This window comes from Lycium barbarum, chromosome 3 (genome assembly GCF_019175385.1).
Source record: "Lycium barbarum isolate Lr01 chromosome 3, ASM1917538v2, whole genome shotgun sequence".
Classification (NCBI taxonomy): domain Eukaryota; kingdom Viridiplantae; phylum Streptophyta; class Magnoliopsida; order Solanales; family Solanaceae; genus Lycium; species Lycium barbarum.
Genome location: NC_083339.1, coordinates 29,797,352 through 29,820,644, shown reverse-complemented (window position 1 = coordinate 29,820,644; position 23,293 = coordinate 29,797,352). Strand labels below are relative to the sequence as shown.

Sequence of the window (23,293 nt, the reverse complement as noted above, 5' to 3'; positions counted from 1 at the left end):
TGTCAATATATAGAATTTAGACTTAATATGTAAATGCATATGTCATCAGAAAGCATAATCTTTGTGTTACTGAAGACATAAAAAAAGTTTGACTCGAGTGGCAAAAGATAGATTCTTTAAAAGGACATGGTGCTAGCTACCTTGAGTATCATTTCACCAGTAACAAATTTCAAAAATTGTGCTTCAGTTGTAATAGTGTAATGTAAAATGGTTTCTCATAAAAAGCTAACTCTTACATTCTTGGTTTTCTGTTTCTTGCTTGTGCTTAATATATTTGTCAAATGCTTTCTCAGACTATGAAGAATATGAGGATGTTGATACTACAACAACTCAAAGTTCTTCCTGATGATCAGGAACTAAACCTTTCAATAGGTGCCCTTTGTCCCTACTGTGAAAGGTTTTTAGTGGGGAACCTGTCTAATTGCAATGGATCTCATCTCAATTATCAATCTTAGGCTGGTCCCTTGGGGTGACACTGAACTCACTGATAGAATTAGCTGGATTTGGCAGGTTTGAGTATATATACCATTGGCATTCCCTTTTTCTTGTTCACATTTGTATCTTAATTACTTGTTTTTGTGGACGAGTTCTTTCGATATTATACCTTGAATTTCAGTTGTATAAATAATAAATAACTTTAAGTTCTGAAATATGCAGAACGGCGTAGAGGAGTGTGAGCTGAACATGCTGGAGGCTTGTGCTATTCATGAAAGACCATCATTCGCACAAATGCCATTATTCGGAGGTGATCTTTAATTTCTGTCCCTCAAATTGATGATCTTTAATTTTTGCCCTTCGACACTTTAAGTGGCCGAAAATACCCCTGAGATTATGAGTTTGAACCCCAGTAGAGTGTAAAAAAATAATTTGCAAGGTAGAATTTCATAGCAAGTTAGGCCAGAGTAAAAAAACAAATTTGCCTTGCGAACTTATAAGGCAGAATTTGCCTTAAGGAATAACTGAATGCAGAATTTAGTTAGGGAATTTTACGGAATTTTACACTGTATATCAATTGTGGCAAAATATTTACCCTTTTTAGCCCATCTTTTTTTAATTACCTGCCATAGCCATTTTTTTCCGTTTCAGTTTTTTACTAGTCTTATACATTATTATACACTTTTACACAAGGTTTATACATTGTCTACAGTAGATGTATAAAGTTATATATTGTTGTGTAATATTGTATACCAGTCTTATACATTATTATAAACTTTCATACAAGGTGTATACATTGTCTACAGTAGGTGTATAAAGTTGTATATTGTTGTATAAAGGTGAATATTCAAGTTGGGCCATGAAATGTTGGTCTTTAATTTCTGTCCCTCAAATTGATGATCTTTAATTTTTTCCCTTCGACACTTTAAGTGGCCGAAAATGCCCCTGAGATTATGAGTTTGAACCCCAGTAGAGTGTAAAAAAATAATTTGCAAGGTAGAATTTCATAGCAAGTTAGGCCAGAGTAAAAAAACAAATTTGCCTTGCGAACTTATAAGGCAGAATTTGCCTTAAGGAATAACTGAATGCAGAATTTAGTTAGGGAATTTTACGGAATTTTACACTGTATACCAATTGTGGTAAGATATTTACCCTTTTTAGCCCATCTTTTTTTAATTACCTGCCATAGTCATTTTTTTCCATTTCAGTTTTTTACTAGTCTTATACATTATTATACACTTTTATACAAGGTTTATACATTATCTACAGTAGATGTATAAAGTTATATATTGTTGTGTAATATTGTATACTAGTCTTATACATTATTATACACTTTCATACAAGGTGTATACATTGTCTACAGTAGGTGTATAAAGTTGTATATTGTTGTATAAAGGTGAATATTCAAGTTGGGCCATGAAATGTTGGGCTGTAGGTTTGTAATTTAAAATATGGGCTATGAATATGTCATTTTGACCCATAAATTGCTTATAAGTGAAATTTTCCCATTTAGTTATGCCTTAAGACAAATTCTACCTTAGCAAGGGTTCGAACTCAGAACCTCGAAGTATTTTTTGATCATTTTTTTAAGCGAGGGCTAAAAATTAAAGACCATCGATTTGAGGGGCAAAAATTAAAGACAAACGCCTTTGAAGGGAAATCCACGCAAAAAAATGATTCATGAATGGCCTGATGTGGTAAGCTAGGGCTATTCGCACAAATGCCCTATTTCAGGGGTGGTCTTTAATTTTTGCCCCTCAAATCATTGGTCTTTAATTTTTTGTCCTTCGTCACTTTAAGTAATAAAAAAGTGGCCGAAAATATCACTGACATTCTGGGCTCAAATACCAGCACAATAAATAAAAAATATTCGCAAGGGGAGGTTTTCATTAGAAACTATGCCTATTCGGGCAAAGTTATGCCTTAAGACATAGTTCTGTCATATGCCTTTTCCGGCATAGTATTGTAGTATAACTTAATTTCTACAAAATTATGCCAGACAAAACATAGTTTATGTAACATAGAAATTATGTTACATAGAAACTATGCATTTTCCGGCATAGTTCTATGGAAATTAAGTTATTCTACAGAAAAATGCCTTAAGGCATTGTTTATATGTAACTACATAGAAACTATGCCTTGTCCGGCATAGTTCTGTAGGATACTACAGAATTATGTCTTGAGGCATAACTTTATTCTGAATAGGCATAGTTTTTTGTCTTTTGATTTTTTTTTTTACTCTACTGGTGTTCGAACCCAAAATCTCTGATTTCGTAAACCAGCGAATAAGGATACGTTGGCCCACAAATTTCACTAAATGAGAAGTAGGGGCAAAAATTAATGACCAGTGATTTGAGGGACAATAACTAAAGACCAATCCATGCGAAGGTAATCCGTGCAATTCTTTGGGTAAGCTATAGGGGCGGCTCAACAGAATTGGAGACATAAAGTGACTTTAATTGGAGGCCTAAAACCTAAACAAACTTCATACATATTCATTTGAAATCTATTTTTCTAACCTTTTTTTTTAGATGCAAAATCATTACTTAATAATTTATTTTATAGTAGATTTCTTTTAATAATTTTGTTTTTTTAATTGTTAATTTTAAGTAAGATTTTATCGATTTCAATGTTGAAAAACATTCTTCTATTGAGCCAATTATTACAGGAACTATTAACATAATTCTATAAGCAATAAGTTGACAAATTTTAGATAAAAATAATAGAGTTATATGATAAAATCTGATTTTAGAAGTTGATAACTTGGTATATCTCGCTTCAATATGCTTGCTGCAACGCTTGAAAACCTAAGAAGAAACAAAAAGAGAATTTGCAATTCGATCACTTTGTTCAACACTTTACCGTTATTGACTCATATTTTTGACGGAGTATAACTTATCAGAGATTTGAAGAAAGACAATCCAAAAGGAGTTAAAGAGAATAAAATAATGTGAGTATTAGAGCACATAAAGTAAATAGACAAATATTTATTTCCTGATTTCTTCTATTCGAAAAGGTATGGAGAATATAATAATATAAATTTATAAAAAAAATGTTGTACTTTTTATCATAAATAATCAATTTTCTTTAAGAAAAAAATTAACATATAAGTTGAACTTGGTAAAATTTGGGGCCAAATTGGGGCCTAAGGTATGTGCCTTAGTGGCCTACGGCTAGAGCCGACCCGGGTAAGCTATTTTATATAACTTATGTATACCGACAAAATAATTAAGGAACTTTTACATTATCAGCACTTTGACATGTTATATGTTGTAGCAGATATAACCCGTCTTTTGAGGTTACAGTTTCACTTATTATAGACAATTATTTATAGTGATTATTTAGACGATATGAGATAATCTCTTGCACCGTCAGTATATAAAAGTTAAAAGTCTAAACCATCTGAATAAGTCTTTTGTTAAATAGTCTGTTCAGAGTAGTTGATTTTTTTTTTTTTAGTAATGTTGTTTTTTGTTTTAGGGCAAAATATGTTGTTTTCTTATCTACATTTTATATTTTGTGTTGCAGGAAATACATTACTAGTTTATTGCACGTGTTGTGAATCTAGCTTTGTTGGCAAGAAAACAAAGTGGGGGAAAGTGCTTTAAATCCCTGAATCAATATTCTGATAACGTTACTCTTTGTCACTAGAGCACTGATGGAATAGATGTCAGTTTTTTCATGATTTACTTAAATTTTCTTTATTCTCCCCAAGCACATCACTCACTTGTTCTATACTTAGAAGCGGATTCAGGCTATGGAGTTTATGGATTTTTATGGCGACCTCAAATTAATATAAGATAATAACTAGGTTCATGGTCAAATATTTATGTATATTTAGGAGATTTTTTTAAATAAATATAGAATTTACGTAAAAATTACTGAGTTCACGTAAACCCGAAAGTTAAAGGCTGTATCCGCCCTGATCTATACTCTAATTTGCATTCGAAACACAACTATGCCTATATATCACACTAAATCGAATTTCATTTTTTTTTTGGGTGCACTACAAGGTGGAGACAAATATAGTTGCCACAAAAGTAAGGGTATTGTGGTGACTCCAGGCCGTTGCCGCAGAAAATGATAGTTTTAGTGGCGATTCTAAAAGTCTCCACAGAATATAACCTTTTTAGTCGCAACTGTACTTAAGTCGCCACAAAATATATATATATGTACTATTAATTATTCTAATAAAATATGAAGGAAAAAGTATTGGCGGGGTTTGTTATATTTTTAATGTTGTTGGGCAATTAGCAGGAATACACCAGCCTATCAATTTTTTTTGGGTTTTAAAAGAGGCGTTAGTGGCGACCGTTGTTGCCACGAATAGACTTTCAAAAACTATAAACTTTTGTGGCAGCTAAACTTTCGCAACTGCAAGTTTTTGTGGCGACCCTTTCTTGCAACACTTTTCGTGAGTGATTTTCGTGGCGATCTAATAAGCCTTTGTAGCGATATTGGTCGCCACAGAACTGAACCTCTGGTGGCGAGTTATTTTGTCATCTGTGGCAACTATTATCGCCACAAAAGTCCATTTTCTTGCAGTGGAGCTAGATAGGTATTGCATTAAATAGTTGATAAAGTGGAAGCCTACTTGTTTGAGAACTAAATTTACCATTTTAGTTTTGGCATTTTTTACATTTTGTGATATACAGGTATTGTTGAGTTATTTTGCCGTTACAAATATTAGTTTTATGATTTTGGTGCAATAAATTAGAAACTGAATGACCCTCCGTGAAATGGCTCCAAAATATTTATCAATATGCAATAAATAAGATTATTTCTTTAAACTAACTTTGCTAACGCAAAGAAATCGGTGCAGCTTGAAGTGAACTATGCCAACGAAACAGCTAGTCTTAATCCTCCTCATAAATTTCTCCCATGGGTGCTAGTGAACAACAATCCTCTTGGACTTGTTAGTTTTCAACGTCTCATCTTTTATTATTTAATAATAAACCTTTTATTATGGTTCAGCAATTAAATCCAATACATTATTGCAAGTTGTAACTGCAGGATTATCAGAATTATGAAAAATATGTATGTAAAGATTATACAGGACCTACACCTCCTGCAATCTGCCAATCATTCCCTCAGGAAGTCGAAAAATCCAAGGAGATATAACCATAATCATAATATAATGAGATACTACTAAAATGTAACTTTGGAATAGTTTGTTCAATAAGATCAGAAACTGTTCTATCCATGAGAGTTGCATAAATTTTGATTTTGCAGAACATAAGCACCCTTCCCTCTTTTTCAATTGTGTGGAAGAAAATTCTGATGAGTCATTTCAGAATAAAGTAAGAAGCACTCTTCTAAAGCTTAAGGTGCTTTTACTGGAAAAGACTGATCAGAAGTATGTGTGGAATAAAGTTAGTCATATCTGGACTGGCCTTTAACTAATATTGAATTGGTATGGGCCATCAAAACACTACCATATTGGCCATAAGGTCCCAAGTTGTAAAATTATGGTGCGTGGCATGCTAAAAAGAGGATGAGATAGACCTAAAATCACATGAAAGGAAGTTGTTTCAGAAAACCTACTATCACTTTTGTAATACTTGTAGATTTAGCCAAAAATAAGGCACATTTGGAAGAAAAAAGGTTAAATAGGCAATATCACTTAGTTGAAATTAAATAGTCATTTCATTAAGTTTACTTTAGTTCCATGGCTTTATAATTTATCTGCTAGTAGAAAATATAGAGATCTTCTAGTCCTTTTTTCTTTTATTTTTTTAACTGTCTCTTATAATATTGTATTGGTATGAGGAGAGACAAGGACAATGAGGATTCATATAGTAGCCGGTTCGAACTTGTTTTGGATTGAGGCACAGTTGTTACTATTATGCCCATTGCCCTAAACTGGTAAACAGAAGTTAGAAATTTCCTAATTTAACTTCTTGTGAAATGATGAGCAGAAAGTTAGGTCAAGACTGGGATTCCATGAGTAATTCTTGGATATATTAAACTTGGCCTTTTTTTTTTATACCATATATCAAGTCTAGCATCCATTTTAGCTCTAATCAAGATGGTTAAAATCAAAGCAGATTCTGAGAACCTGTCCGCCAAATAATTCTTGTATTTACATTTTCAACATGACAAAAGTATTAACTCTAGCCGGTAAAATACGGTTACTACTCGTTGTACTAATTCCAAAGCAGATGACTAATAATAACTCCTTTTTTTTTTTTTCTTGTTGCGTATCTACCATACCTGAAATTTCAGAAGTTAATAATTCAAGAATTTATTGTGGTAGGTGGGGTGAGGAATGGAAGGGCAGGTAGGTGTAAAAGCTAAAGCAAACTGAAAAAGAAAAAGTTGGAAACTTAAGTACAGAAACAGGATAAAAAGATCAGAAGAAAAAAGTATTAGTTCCACAAGGGGAAATGGCATCACATAATCAAATCACTAGACTTATCATTACATTTGCTTTGATTCCATTGCTCATGTTTCAATCTCATGTGTCTTCACAAGACAAAGTTAACTTGTCCTTGTACTATGAATCCTTGTGTCCATATTGTGCAGATTTCATTGTGAACCAATTAGTTAAGGTTCTTCAAACAGATCTTGGTTCAATTGTGAATCTTAGGCTTGTTCCTTGGGGTAATACTCAAATTGCACCTAACACCAGCTGGATTTGCCAGGTTCCGTTTCTTTTCTCCAAACTTCAGCTTGTAGAGATTTTCAGTTTATTTGGTTATTTCCTTACTTCCTTAACCTTGTTAAGCTTTTAGACCCATTCTAGCCACCGGTGAAGAGACCTTAAACCAAGTGGTGTCACCTAACTCTGCTTTACTCGTGTCATATGGCAAGATTCTTATACATTCTATTATCTAGAATTATATGTTCATTCATACCTGTTAGAACAAGAATGATAATAATAAAAGAAATTCAAAATAAATTTGTTAGGCTTAGAGGCACGTTAAGATGTTTCTTGAAAATAGTTGGAGTCTCTCCCACGAGCAAACGGAAGAATAAATAACAACTCTATCTTCGGGATTCAACTAAGCCACAACAAGTAGCATTCAAGAAAGTTGCTCTTTTATTCTTGAATTGGTGATTTCACCTTTTGATCAATGTCTCTCTAAAGTTTTAAGGGGAAATTGTTTTCTTCAAGTGCTTGCCTTTTCCAAAGGAATGAAACACTATTTATAGGATAAAAATTACATAAAAGTTTTCATTAAATAGGATTTAAAATAGGTTCATGAATTTTTCTTAAAATATATGCAACTTTCATGTAACTTTCAAGAACCTAAAACGTAAAATACTAAATGAAGAATGTATCTTCAAATTCACATTCATTTAGTTTGAAAAACTTTTATCAGATGAAATGTTTCAAAATTAATTAAAACATTAACTTAACAATCCCCCACTTGTTTCAAGAAATTTTGAAAATATTTTTGAGACATTAATCTAGTAATATGCATCAATAATGGTGTCTTTTGGACTTGAACCATTAGCTAGTGAATACATTCTAAATCATTGACTACTTAGTGAACGAATCTTGAACTGAGTAGATCATTAAATGAAGTAGAAAAATTTCCACGCACATTACTATGTTCCGGTGAAAATCGTAATCCTTCGACACCTTACGGCCATGTGTCCTGAATCCTTTAAACTAAGTGCTTTAAGATTTCCCTGTTAAAAATCTTATTGAAGCGACCTCCACTTCGCACTTAGCGCGGTGAATTCATCAAGAGTAACTTTGCATACTCCGACCAAACAGTCTATGAACTCATTAAGAGAATTTAATCTCATCCTCCTTTAAAGCAAAGTGTCGGTAAATCTATCAAGAGGGTTCCTACACACTCCAACCGATACCGGTTTATAGACTTATTAAGAGAATATAATCTCATCCTCCTCTACAGAAGGAATATTGGTAAATCTATCAAGAGTTGTCATACTAACTCCAACCGAGATCGGTCTTATAGATTTATTAAGAGAATAGAATCTCAACCTATGCACATTTACTCACTCTTTGAAGAAATGGAAATTTTATTGATGTGCTCCACAATTGTAACTTTACTTGTTTTTCCTTTGAACCTAAGATTACATCATTAGGTAGGGTTACCATAAAGTACAATTAATTTACAACAGGCTTTATTCCCATCCCTTTACAAGTTTCCATTACTAACTCTTTGCCTAACCCTTTAGACAAAGGATCTGCTAGATTAAATCTGGACTTCACATATTGAAGCGATATTATGCCATCGTCCAATAGTCTTCTCACACTACTAAAAAAACGAGAAAAACCGACGACGAAAATCGACGGACTGCGTCGGTTTTTTCAATGAAACTGACGGGAAACCGACTCTTTACGGTCCGTCGATTTACATAGCCTCGCTTTTTGAAAATCGACGGACCACGTCGGTTTTTTGTGACGGACTGCGTCGGTTACGTGGTCCGTCGGGTTTTATACAATAATTTTAAAAAATAAAAAAAACCGACGGACTGAGTCGGTTTTTTTAATTTCTGATTTATTATGTTATATAAAAACAATATTTATTTTATGGAAAAACCGACGCACGACGTTGGTTTTTTATTTAATTTTTTTTATTTTAAATACAAAACCGACACAGTGCGTCGATTTTTTCATAAAATTTCAGAATTATTTTCCAGAAAACCAACGGACTGAGTTGGTTTTCCGTCGGTTTTCTGGAAAATTTCCAAAATTAATTTCCAGAAAACCGACGGACTGCGTCGGTTTTCTGGAAAATTTCCTGTATTCAATTCCTGCATTTTCTGCAGCCACACCTGCACAGAAACCAGTACCAAAAGCAGCTCAAAACTAGCATTAAAATGCTCCAAATCAATTCTAAAAGAGCTACAACACATAAAATCACCCTAAGTAATAATAAAGCACATCAAACACTATCTAAACACATCAAATACGATCTAAATAGACCTTCAAAGTTCAGAAATATTTAAATGTCCAACCAAAAGTACAATTAACTAGTTTTAACACAATCTCTTTGCTTCATAGTAACTCTTAGGTATGTCGAATTCCGGACTAACTAGTTCCCCTACAAGCTTAATCATTGAGTCCATAGCAGCTTCAGCAATAGTCCAATCTGATTTGATGTTAATCATTCTAACTGCAACATACAACTTAGAATGCTGACTCCCTACCTAAAGTGGACGACTAGCCTCTTCTAATTCTTGATAGAAGCGCATTGCTTCTTCATTAGGAGGTTCCTCAAAATTTTGCCCAGGTTCAAACCCAGACTGTACGCCAAAAGCATCATTAACCATATCATTAACTCTATCATATTGGACATTACTATATTCCTGCGACACATTACTTTCACTGACAACCATATTGTAAAATATACCATTGACCCCATCAGTCTCTCCATGATCAGTCCAAACATAATATTTCTGCTTAAACCCACGACTATATAAATGAACCCTAACCGCTTCCGGTTTCAAATACTTCATACATCGGCAATGAGAACAAGGACACCTAATTACCCCTTCATTTTGAAAAGGGTGAAGTGTCATTGAATGTGTGATAAACCCATCAACACCTTCAACAAATTCATCATGTACACCCACACGATTACTATTATTCATATTATACATCCACATACGATCCATCTACAAAAATATACCCACAAATTATTGAAGTTATAGAAATATATTATAACTTAAAAATTCTAACTTAAAATATAACTTAAGAAACACAATCCCAACCACTTCTAACTTTGAATTCTCAATAACAATTCTAACTTTAATAATTTATAAATTCTAACTTTAATATAATTTTGAAAAGAACAATCCCAACCAATTCTAACTTTGAATTCTCAATAACAATTCTAACTTTAATAACTTATGGATTCTAACTTTAATTCTAAAAATTGAAAAGTAAATCTAGTCAAATAAAGTCTACATTTTAGTTTTGAGGTTATAGAAATATTATAACTTAATAATTCTAACATAACTTAATAATTCTAACTTTGAAAAACACAATTCCAACCAATTCTAAAAATTGAAAAGTAAATCTAGAGAAATAAAATCTACATTTTAGTATTGAGGTTATAGAAATACTATAACTTAACAATTCTAACTTTGAAAAGCACAATCTCAACCAATTCTAATTTGGAATGATCAATAACAATTCTAATAACTTATGGAATTCTAACAAAAAGCACAATCCAAAAAAAAAAAAAACTAGTCAAATAATTAAAGTATACATTTTTGCACATATTCAACATCAATAGTAATGACAAAGAACATGAAATATAGCACAATCCCAAGCAAAAAAAAAAAAAAAATGACAACTAAACTAGTCAAATAAAGTTTACATTTTTTCACAAATTCAACATTAATAACATTGCAAATGATGTTTAACAAAGCTAAATAGATTAGCATTAGGCCTAAAATCTACAAATAAAACTAAAATTGAAAGAATTTTAAAAGCCCTAATTTAAGAGAATCTAACCTCAATTAATTAACTTCAAAACGGGTCTGGGGTTGGTGGGGACGGGCTGCGCAGGCGGCGGCGCTGGGCGGAGGGGGGGGGGCGGCGGGTAGCTAGGGTTTGAGGGGAATGAGAGTTTAATTGGGAAGAGGAGAAGAAATGGGTATGAAAACCCGTCTGGAATGTTTTTAAAGAAAAACCGACGGACAAAACCGACCCTATCCGTCGGTTTTTCCCGCATGTTTGACCAGATTTGACCAATTTTTTTTTTAAAAAAATAGGAAACCGACGGTCGATTTCCTAAAAAAAAATTGTTTATTATTTTTTTAAAAAACAAATTGAATTGCATATTATTTAAAATATAACCGACGTACGACGTCGGTTTTATATTAATTTTTTTTTTAATAAAACCGACGTGGGACGTCGGTTTTTTTTTTTGCGGATATATATTTTCAAAATTCTGCCAAAAAAACCGACGTTGTCCGTCGGTTTTCTAATTAAAATAATTAAAAAAAATTAGAAATGTAAAAAACCGACGCAGGGAGTCGGTTTTCCGTCGATTTTTTAAACCGACGCGTCCGTCGATTTTTATCAGTTTTTTAGAAGTGTCACATGATTGTGTTTGAGACGAACTTGCCTCGATTTGCCATTGTAACAATCACTTGAAGCCCGAAAAATAACAACTTTATTATCACAATAGATAGTCAAAGGTGGCATTGGCTTACTCCACATAGGTATATCTATCAGCATACTTCGAAGCCAGTCAGCTTCTTCTCTAGCAGAAGACATAGCTATAAATCCTGACTCCATGGTTGAGTGAGTAATACATGTCTGCTTCTTTGATTTCCAAGAGATTATTGCTCCGACTAAAGTGAAAATCCAAGCAGTAATAGATTTAGAGTCATTTGGATCAGAATTCCAAGTAGCATCACTATAGCCTTCAATAACTGCTGGAAAGGTAGAATAATGTAGGCCATTATTAATCGTGCCCTTTAGATACCTTAAAACACGAATTAAGGCATTCCAATGTTCAACTCCGGGGTTACTAGTAAACTTGCTCAAAGTTCCTACTGCATAACCAATATCTGGCTTGGTACAATGCATGGCATACATAAGACTCCCAACAATCTGAGAATACGTCAATTGATCAAGAATGTCACTAGAGTTTCACACTAGTTTGATGCTAGGATCAAATGGTGTAGGAGCAGACTTGTCATCAAAATGACCAAACCTCTTCAGAACTTTCTCAATATAACTTGCTTGAGTAAGAGTCAAACCATTAGCTGATCTCACAATTTTAATGCCCAAAATTACATCAGCTTCTCTAAGATCCTTCATTTCAAACTGAGAAGCAAGAAATGATTTTGTTTTTTTAACTCTTTCAATATCAGTTCCAAAGATCAACATGTCATCCACATAGAGACAGATTATAACTCCAGAATTTTCTTGAAATTTACTGAATATGCATACATCGCCACCATTGATTGAGTAGCCATTAGAAATTATGGTCTTTCTAAATTTCTCATGCCATTGCTTTGGAGCTTGTTTTAATCCATAAAGAGATTTAAGAAGCTTACAAACTTTATATTCCTGACCAGGAATGATAAACCCCTCTGGTTGTTTCATGTAAACTTCTTCATCTAGATCTCCATTCAAAAACGCAGTCTTCACATCCATTTGATGAATTATAATATTATGAATTGCTGCTAAAGCAATCAAGAGCCGAATAGATGTCATCCGAGCTACAGGTGCAAAGTTATCAAAATAATCAATATCTTTCATTTGAGTAAAACCTTTTGCTACCAAGCGAGCTTTGTACTTATCTATAGTACCATCAGGTTTAATTTCTTCCTAAATATCCATCTACAACCAATAGGTTTACACCCAGGAGGAAGATTTGATAAAATCCATGTATTATTTGACATGATAGAATGCATTTCATCATCAATAGCTTCATGCCAAAAAGGAGCATTATGGGAAGATACTGCTTCAGCGTAACTTTCAGGATCTTTTTCAACCAAATAAACTTGAAAATCAGGTCTAAAGTTCTTTGGTTGGGATGATCTTATATTGCGCCTCAGATGGCTTTCTTCCACAGACTCAATTGTTTTCCTTTTAATAGGAGATGTAAAATAACTTGCATCTTGTTCTAAAGATTCTTTTTTCTTAGGAAATATATGCTCAAAAAAGTTAGCATGTAAGGATTCAATAATTGTGTGAGGACTTGGAGTCTCAAGATTTAAGAATTTATAAGCCTTACTGGTCTGAGAATAACCAATAAACACACAATCTACTCCTCTATAGCCAACCTTAGCCAAATGTTGATCTGGTAATCTAACATGAGCCAAACAACCCCATACTTTAAAATAATTTATATTTGGCTTTCGGTTCTTCCAAAGTTCATAAGGGGATGCCTCAAGTTTCTTGGAAGGTATTCGATTCAAAATATGACAGGCTGAAAATAAGGCTTCAGTCCACAAATTTCCAAGCATACCAGATCCATAAAGCATAGAATTAACCATCTCTATAAAAGTCCTATTTTTCCTTTCTGCTACACCATTTTGTTGTGGTGTATAAGATGTAGTCAATTGTTTTTCGATGCCTTCTTTTTCACAAAAATCAATAAAATCTGATTTTAAATATTCTCCACCTCTATCAGATCTAATTGATTTAATCTTCAAACTCAATTTATTTTCAACTTCTGCTTTATATGTTTTGAAAGACTCAAATGCCTCATCTTTTGTTCTCAATGGAAAGACATATGTATATCTTGAGTAATCGTCAATGAAAGTGATAAAATATCTCTTATCATGATGTGACAAACAATCCATCTCACAAATATCAGTGGGAATTAATTCCAAAAGTGTGGATGTCCTTTCAACCGTCTTAAAAGGTTTCTTTGTTATCTTGCATTTACTACAAGTAAGACACTTAGTAGTATGATCTTTTCCACAGTCCTTAATTAATTCATTTTTCACCATAAGTTGTGTGGATCTAAAATTCACATGACCAAGACGTTCATGCCATAAATCTAGAGACTCCACAATATAAGCAGAAATATTTTCATTATCAATATTGAGTTTGAACATTCCATTTGTAGCATAGTCTTTTCCAACAAATATGCCATTTTTAGACAATATAAATTTATCTGCCTCAAAAATCATTCTAAAACCATGCTTCGAAAGAAGCGTACCTGACGCCAAGTTCTTCCGAATTTCAGGAACATGTAATACGTCCATCAGCATGACTATCTTTCCGGAAGTAAACTTCAATTCAACAGTTCCTTTTCCCACAACCTTAGCAGAGGACGAGTTTCCCATATACAAAACGTTATCGTCCCCCACTAATTCATAGGTCTTGAAAGCATTTCGATCACCTGATATATGACGACTTGCGCCATTGTCTATCCGCCATTCCACTTGATTTCCTGCTATAAATGCTTCGGTAACCATTGCTACAAATTCATCTTTTCCATGATTATTTGCCTTTTCTTTCTTCTTTTCAGCTTTAAGAATTTTACAATCACGCGCATAGTGACCAAATTTGTGACAGTGGTAACATTCAACCGACTTAGAATTGGTACTAGTATGCTTAAAATTCGTACTTCTCTTTGCCTTCGGAATTTTCTCATTAACAGATTCCTTCTTGGTTGATTTTTCTTCAACCACATGAGCTTTCATGACGGGTTCCTTCAAAATATTATTGTCACGATATCGAGTCTCTTGTTCAATTTGCAAATGCTGCAACAATTGTTCAAGAGTCAAATCTTCTTTCTTGTGTAAGAGTTTGCTTCTGTATTCTTTTCAAGAGGAAGGAAGTTTTGAGACAATAGCACCAACATGAAAATTTTCATCAAGAGCAATTCCAGAGATAGCAATTTTATTAGCTATAAGTTGGAATTCTTGCACTTGTTCAGTGATTGACTTATCATCAACCAGTTTGAACTCCATATAGTTTGAAACAAGAAATTTCTTTGAACTCGCTTCTTCCGCCAAATAGATATTTGGAGAGTGTCCCAAATATCCTTAGCAAATTTGCACTTGGTATAATATTGATCATAAAATTTGTTGGACATTCCTCCAAGAATATAATTCTTACATAAATAATCATCATCTTTCCACTTGGCAATTTGTTCTTTAATCAAAGTAGCCTCGTCAGTTGCTACCTCAGAACCAGGAGCATTAGGACAAGGTTGTTCGAGAACATATGCCAACTTCAATCGTCTTAAAAAGAATTCCATCTTTCCACGCCATCCAGGAAAGTCTTTGCCATCGAATATTTCAAAATTAGGATTAGGCAGAGATGGAACACCATTCAATGTTGATGTAGTAGCCATAGAGACAACTATCTTCAAATTGTTAGAACAAGAATGATAATAATAAAAGAAATCCAAAATAAACTTGCTTGGCTTAGAGGCACATTAAGACGTTTCTTGAAGATAGTTGGAGTCTCTCCCACGAGCAAACGGAAGAATAAATAACAACTTTATCTTCGAGATTCAACTAAGCCACAACAAGTAGCATTCAAGAAAGTTGCTCTTCTATTCTTGAATTGGTGATTTCACCTTTTGATCAATGTCTCTCTAAAGTTTTAAGGGGAAATTGTTTTCTTCAAGTGCTTGCCTTTTCCAAAGGAATGAAACACTATTTATAGGATAAAAATTACATAACATAAAAGTTTTCATTAAATAGGATTTAAAATAGGTTCATGAATTTTTCTTAAAATACATGCAACTTTCATGTAACTTTCAAGAACTTAAAACGTAAAATACTAAATGAAGAATGTATCTTCAAATTCACATTCATTTAGTTTGAAAAACTTTTATCAGATGAAATGTTTCAAAATTAATTAAAACATTAACTTAACAATACCAATATAATATACTTGCTTTGAAAGTAAGGCATCTACTTATTGATCTCGAAATCAGCAATGGGAATTATTTACTTTGCAGTAACGAACTGATCATCCTAAAAATTTCAGTATTTATATAAATATTCGCCCCGTTTCATCTTATATGACGTGTTTTGATTGAGCACAAAATTTTAAAAAAGAAATTCTTTCGCCACATACCAAAAGTACTCTTAGGCTAACACGACTTAAAAACAAAAAAAAGTAAACAGGAAATTGGAATAAGAACTGAAGTCTTACAACCCCCCATGGCCCCAGATTCAAGCTCGTATACAAGTTCAATGGTGATCATAGACCGTTAACGGTTAGTGCTTATGCTAAATCTTACTTTGTGCGTTCACTACTTATACTAGGCAAACTGTTTAAGTGTCCCAATGAAGAACTCTCTCCAAGACCTTGGAACTGAATGATGTCCTGCTCCATTTTTTTTCTTGTTAATTCAAGTTGCTTTATCTTTTTTTATCATTCTTTATTGCATGTCAATTTGATGATTAAAATTTAAATGTAACATGCAGCATGGAACAGATGAGTGTCAGCTAAACACAGTGGAAGCTTGTGCTATCAAGGTTTGGTCAAGTCTGGTAACACCCGCTTGCACATACCATGCAATTAAAAAGTTAATTACAAAATATTAAGTGTGAAAATAGTCAGCATTATATATAAGAATATAAGAACAGTAGCGTGAGCTATTTAATTAACAACTCAAAGTTAACTAATTCCACAAGTTGTTTCTTTGAGTAATTGATGAAACAGGAAACACATTTCAAGTTCATAAAGTGCGTAGAATTGTTACATCTGGAAAACAGGCACTCTTCGTGGGAATCTTGTTTTGCGTCAACTGGTTTGAGCCAAACTCCCATCAAGAATTGCTACAATAATGGACTTGGATATCGGGTAAGAGCAAAAGTTGTTGTAGTTTGTATGTACTATCAGTCAAATGTTGATCACGCAGGCATCGCTTTCAATTATCATTGTCACTCATATTGATCATTCAAAAGTCATAAAACTGAAAATATATCTTTCAAAGTTGGTTGCACTTTTTTGTCTTTCTACTCAACTGGAAATTGATAAATTCCTAAATGGAAATGAACTTACAGCTAGAGCAAGCATATGCAGATGCAACTGCAAAGTTGAACCCCAATCACAGATTTGTACCATGGGTGCTAGTAAATAATCAGCCTCTTGAAGAAGTTAGTCCTCAATCTCTCTGCCTCTCTTTTATATTCATTCGCTATAGACTACGATCAATATGATATGGATGAAGATATTCCAATTTTGGCTGCAGGATTACCAGAATTTTATAGCATACATTTGCAAAGCTTATAGTGGGAGCAATATACCACAAGCTTGCAAAACCAAAGCACTCGAGATCAATAAAACTAACGCGCAAGATAGTATTCCTCGAGTCTGCTTTAGATGATAACCAATAGCTGAATTATGTAAACAGTTGCAATGTGTTAAGAGTGTTGAGTTATTTTTTGAGTGCACAAATTGTGCAAACTTACAATTAAAATTTGTATTCTTCAAGCAATATTGTAGCAACTGTTCATGCGAATAAATTAAAGGTACTTCCATCAATATCTGCGAGATTATTTGAGGATATTTGCCTAATTTTGGTCATGGAAAATGATTAATATTGTTGAATTCTTTGAAAAGAAGTGATGGAGTTGAGCATGAGAGAATTAGATTGAAAAGGGTAGCAAGACAAAAATACATAACGTTTTACAACTTCTAACATGTTTTAGCCAATGTATGAGCAATACTAGCCGGAGAAAATGACGAAAATGGTATACTAGAACTGATATTCGATATTCCACTAATGTTACCAATAGAGACGCAATCTTATTCTTTTATGCAATTAAAAATATAGATTGGTATATATAGATGTGGGATTTCACTGGGCTGTTGTTGTTGTTGTTGTATTGGTATATATGTGCCAATTTCCCCTTTATAAGCCCTCATATTGACATACCTCCAATTTTCTCATGTTTGATCGGGTATAGTACATGAGTTTGGTTAAATGAGTTAAATATGTTTATTATTTAAAAAAAGACTTTAATGACATGTCATGCCAATTAGAAAAGAATGAGTCTTTTGAGGTGTGTAGTATATTTTGAGAAAAATAGTGATAGTTGAGTGACTTTTTTATCCTAAAAAAAAAAGTGATTTTTATACTCAATTCCCCAAACTTGGGTGACAATTTAAGGAATTAACTCAGTTAAAAAGTCCCAATATTCTATAACATAGCAAAAATAAATACAAAAGTCATCTTCTTCTCTTTTTTTTGTTTTGTTTTTCCATCCGGTATCTGGTTCCCACATTAGAGCCCGACTAACTTGAATTCGCGCAGCATAGGGCCCATTGGGGGAAGCGTTCCCCATCAAGGATTTTTCAATACTCAGAGCTCAAATCCGAGACCTTTGATTAAGGAAGAACCAGCCCCATCCGCTGCACCACATCCTTTGATGATTTATAACCTTTTCATAATTCATAAGGTGTTTTGTCAGTTCTTTTATGATAAATTCTATATTATAAGTGATGTGCAGATAATATAGATTTACCTTACAAATTATCAAGTGCATTAGAATTAACCAACATGGAGTTCATCAAAATTCCTTCAATGATCTATATTTCCATTCAGCTACTCCATTATATATACTCTGGTGAGTAAGGCGGAGTGGAGTTATTTCATGAATAATTTCTTCTTTTTTGCAAAAAGCATCTAAAGCAGATATTCACCTCCTCTATCAGATCGAACTCTCTTGATTTTTCTACTAAGTTAATTTTCAACCTCAGTTTTATAAGAAATAAAAGCATTAAAAGCATCATCTTTATTTCGAAGGCCCCGTTTGGACACGAGTTGAAATCAATGATTTGAAATCAGGTTGATTTGGAGTTGAAGTTTTTTTTTTTTTTTTTGTTACATGCAATTTTGATTTCTTAAGTTGTATTTTTTCTCATAAACATGAAAACCGCACAAGTTATGAAAACTATCAAAACTTCCCCAATTCTTCTACAATCTTACCATATGAGCAAACCATAGTTAATAAAGTTAATACGCTACTAGAATGCATTTTTAAAAAATACAACATCTGTTGGTCGAACTTTAGTTCAATAAAAAAGAAAATTAAAACATGAGTTGTAGTGTTACTACTCTTTAATAAAATTCTCTCACATGGTACAAACAATCTCTTCATGTCGAGCATGCATTTCTAGATGACCGAGAAGAGGAACCGACATTATTACTTTGGGTCAAGTTTTACATGTTAAAAATTTTGAAATCATAATTTGAAATCTAAAGGAAGTCCTACTTTTTGGAGAATTCAGGATTTAAAATCATGATGTGAAGTTGAAGTTGAAATTTTGTGTGAATTTCATAAACAAACTATGATTTGAAATCAAAATCCGGAATCATGATTTCAAATCTCATGGCCAAACGCCTACCAAGAAAGAAAAACTTAGTAAATCTAGAAAAATCATCAATGAAAGTCACATAATATATTTTGCCACCCATAGTCATAGTCTGCTTTAAATCACCTAAACCAGTGTGAAATCAAAGATAATAATTCAATTTCTCTATTTAAGGAAAAACAAGACTTTTAGTAATTTTAGCTTCAGCACATATTTCATGCTTGCTAATTTTTTTTTAGATTAAACCAGATATTTAACCCAGCAATTGCATTTTCTTTATATAGGCAATCACGCATAATATGGCCTGGTCGACCACATGAATAGCAGATGAACCTAATCGGCATCGACCCCAATGCGATTTCCCACACTGGGAACATCGTGGTGCAGGTGGCCTTGACTGGCCTGAATCATCTCTGAACTGAGGTCCTGAATAGCTCGAACTCGGCCCTGAACGAGCAGATCTATCAAGGCTCTGTCCTGGAAATCGTGGAGGGGCACTGGTCATGGAATATCCTGAATGCCTGGAAAGCTGCTGCCTGTGTCCGCCTCTGGACTCACTCACTGGGCCTGAGGATCTGGCCCTCTTGCTATGTCCCCGATCTTGCTCACGCTCACTCCTCCGCTGCTGTAGGCTTTCTTCTAAGTTCTGAGCATGTGCCTGAATGCGTGCAATATCCATACCGTCCTTAAGGGACGCAGTCAAGCATTTATCCATCAAGTGTGGCCCTAGGCCCTTTACAAATCGGTGTACCCGGTCGCCCATATCCGCTACCATGGCCGAAGCATACCTAGCTAAAGAGTTAAAGCGGAGGCTATACTCTAGGGCACTCATACTACCTTTCCTTAAATTCAAGAATTTATCAGCCCTGGCTCGCCGAACTTCTGGGGGCATATAATGACGGAGAAAAGCATAGACAAACTCTTGCCATACCGGTGGAGGTGCATTGGCCCCCCGTGAAGCCATCCATATCGTATACCACTGGATCGAGACATCTCTCAATCTATATGACGCTAGTTCCACCGACTCGGTGTCCAAAACATGTATCAACCGAAGCGTCCTTAGCATACCATCGATGAAATCCTGAGGATCCTCCTCCGACTTTGACCCAAAGAATTCCAGAGGTTTTAAAGTAATAAAATCACGGGCCCTTGCACTAACAGCCCTATCACTATGCCCTGAACTTTGCCTCTGAGTCTGGGCCGCAACCAATTGAGTCAACAAATTAATGGCCTCTTTTACATCTTGGCCAGAAGCATCCGGCGGAGGAGCTGGAGGTGCTGGAGCTGGGGCTGAGGCCCCCTCACGCTCCTCAGAAACAGACACTGTCTGGGAGGACTGAGATTGAGCCGCACTCTGGGACTCACTTTCCTCTACTACCGGTGGCGGTGCTCTTTTAGCCCGCTTTTCTGCCACCGTCTTGCCCTTTTGGGCTGCTGTAGTCTTTTTCTTCTTAGGCATCTCTGAAATGCACAACACACGATTAAGGAGCAAGAATTTCTTACATCATAGCTCTATCGCACGATTCTTATGAAGAAAAAGGTCATTTATTCCTAAAATGTCCGCAGCCACTTGTTCATAAGTGTGGCGCGCAACACACCCATAACCAAGACTCTACTAGACATGGCTCGTAGACACACCCTAGGACTGAACTGCTCTGATACCACTTTTGTCACGACCCGCCTAGGGGGCCGCGACGAGCACCCGGTGCTAGCCCACCCGGGCACCCCTTGACTCATACTTATGCTTACATCTAGGTGAGCCACATAATTAGACATGCATTTTCTTTCATTCATCAAACTAGTCCCATCGGACAATCACATCTTTAAATAATCATTGGCATTTATGCCACATCAGATGTACATAAGCCGACAAGGCTACCATAAGGTGTACAAAATATAGGCCGACAAGGCCAGACATATCTAATCGTATACACGTGACTACGAGCCTCTAAGAGTATAACAGAACATATGAGCGGGACAGGACCCCGCTATGCCCATAATTATACACACAAAAGAATAAGTACCCAAAAGCTATGGCTCCGGAAGAAAAGGAGCTCTGCTATGCAATCTCTGAATAAGCAGCTATGGATCAAGTCTATCTCCCTGTGCACCTGCGGGCATGACGCAGCGTCCACAAACAAAAGGACGTCAGTACGAAGAATGTACTGAGTATGTAAAGCATGATCAACATCGATATATAAGCATAGTAAACAACATGTGAAGTAGCATAGGAGGGGAAGACAATAATGTCATCATCATGGCACTTACCTACCTTTCATAGGAAATTCCCATTTCTCATGCGTATTTAATAATAGTGCTCATATTAGTATACATGCCCCTGTTCGCATTCATATACATAGTCTTTTCACATTCATATTCATATTATATACATAGCCATACACTTATATACATACATACGTAGCGTACCCGACCATAAGGTTCGGTGTTTCATACATACTTGGCCAACCAAGGCTCAATGTTATATCTACCTGGCCCTACCAAGGCTTCAGGGTTATCCGTACAATCTGCAGATGTGTGCGCGCGTTACGTAATCATATACATATATATATATATATATATATATATATATATATATATAAACATATACTCTACCCGGCACCATAGGCTCGGGGTTTCATTATAGCCCTTTATAGGCACACATACATCTAATAGCCCGTAGGCACCTTTAGCATCATTATTATTATCATTATCATGACTATCATCATCATTATCGTTACATCTATATCATAGGCTTACTCGTTATATGAGGAGCGTAGTACAAACGTAATACATATCGAGGATTGTGAGCTTATGAGCTCGGAGATCAATCATTTGGAGACAACATACTCGTATAGAGGATTTAGGAATTTGGCCAACGAACCATGCCTTATGAAAGAAGGGTTAGCCTTACATACCTTTTTGTCGGACTATTCTACACTTGCACGTCCCCTTCCAATGTTAGCGTTTCTACCTTCATTAATATCATAACAATGGCCATTAGTCATTCACATTATCCACATTATCTAGATTTCTCAACTTGCTTCTAATTCATCCATATTCAAGGTCATAACACCCAACTTCGTCCATCCGTCTAAAGTGTCTAGTTCATGATCTTAATACCATTTATAACACATTCATATCACAACACAACAACATTCGTGATTCAATTCAAACTATTCCTCAAAATGTCACTATTCATCATTCATGACCTAGTTGACCATATTTTCTACAATCCATGCATTTCAACTCTCCAATATCTTAAACATCATATAAATATCATGAATCTTACCTTAGAAGTTGTATGAATAAGCTTTAGTTGATAATACTCCACTTTGAGCAAAACCCTAGTTTTTCTCCATTTGGATTTCTTGACTTGGATGACCTTTGATGATGTTCTTACTCTTGATTCACTTTGTTTTATTTGTTGATGACTTATGATCCTTGAAAGCTTGGATAATAAATGTAGAGAGAGGTTTTAGAGAGAAGGCGTGTAATGTGGAAATGAAATAAAACAAGTGTTGGTCCCTTTATTTAATGAATTGCAAAATCTGTGCTGCGGTGAACAGTGGTCGTAAACTCAGTTTACGACCACGTATTCCATTTTACGGTTCGTCCATTGCGGTCGTCTTTAACCTTTTCAAAAATCAGAAACTTTGGCTGCTTGCATGGTGATTTACGACCATCGTTTACGGGCCGTAAATCACTTTACGGTCCGTAAACCAGATCCTATTTTACCATTTCCTCAACTGGCAGAAAGTTGAAGGCTTGCATGCCAGTTTACGACCTGGCAGTTTACGGACCGTATACCAGTTTACGGTCCGTATTTGCACTTTACGACCACTGGGCAGATTGTAATTCTGCAACTTTCCATATTTCTTAGACTTCTCATTTTAATCACCCATATCCATGTACATGCATTGCTCACCTCACCTTGCCTTATCTTAGCCAACTTTCTCGTCTTACATCGGATTCCTTTGAAATCTCGCCTAAGGTCATCAAACGTCGTTTCTTGCTCATGGACATCATACACCCATACTTATCACTAGTTCGTTCACTTACGTACCAACGAAAAAATTTTCCGAGGTGTAACATAAATGCTTCTCGGTTTGCACAAATATG

General features: G+C 34.7%; 1 protein-coding gene across 1 annotated transcript; it reads left to right on the top strand.

The window, feature by feature from the left end:
* Positions 1-6,747: 6,747 nt before the first annotated feature.
* Positions 6,748-17,341, top strand: LOC132630912 (gamma-interferon-responsive lysosomal thiol protein). The gene is made up of 5 exons (XM_060346494.1): positions 6,748-7,079; positions 16,279-16,344; positions 16,517-16,657; positions 16,861-16,953; positions 17,049-17,341. Exons 1-5 carry the CDS (start codon positions 6,822-6,824, stop codon positions 17,181-17,183), a joined length of 693 nt encoding a protein of 230 aa, XP_060202477.1. The 5' UTR covers positions 6,748-6,821; the 3' UTR covers positions 17,184-17,341.
* Positions 17,342-23,293: the final 5,952 nt, after the last annotated feature.

Bases quoted from the DNA above. Each gene is read 5' to 3' on its own strand.
- LOC132630912 (XM_060346494.1), top strand. From the start codon at position 6,822: ATGGCATCACATAATCAAATCACTAGACTTATCATTACATTTGCTTTG. The intron at 7,080-16,278 runs GTTCCGTTTCTT...TGTAACATGCAG, and splicing joins ACACCAGCTGGATTTGCCAG to CATGGAACAGATGAGTGTCA. The intron at 16,954-17,048 runs GTTAGTCCTCAA...TTTTGGCTGCAG, and splicing joins ATAATCAGCCTCTTGAAGAA to GATTACCAGAATTTTATAGC.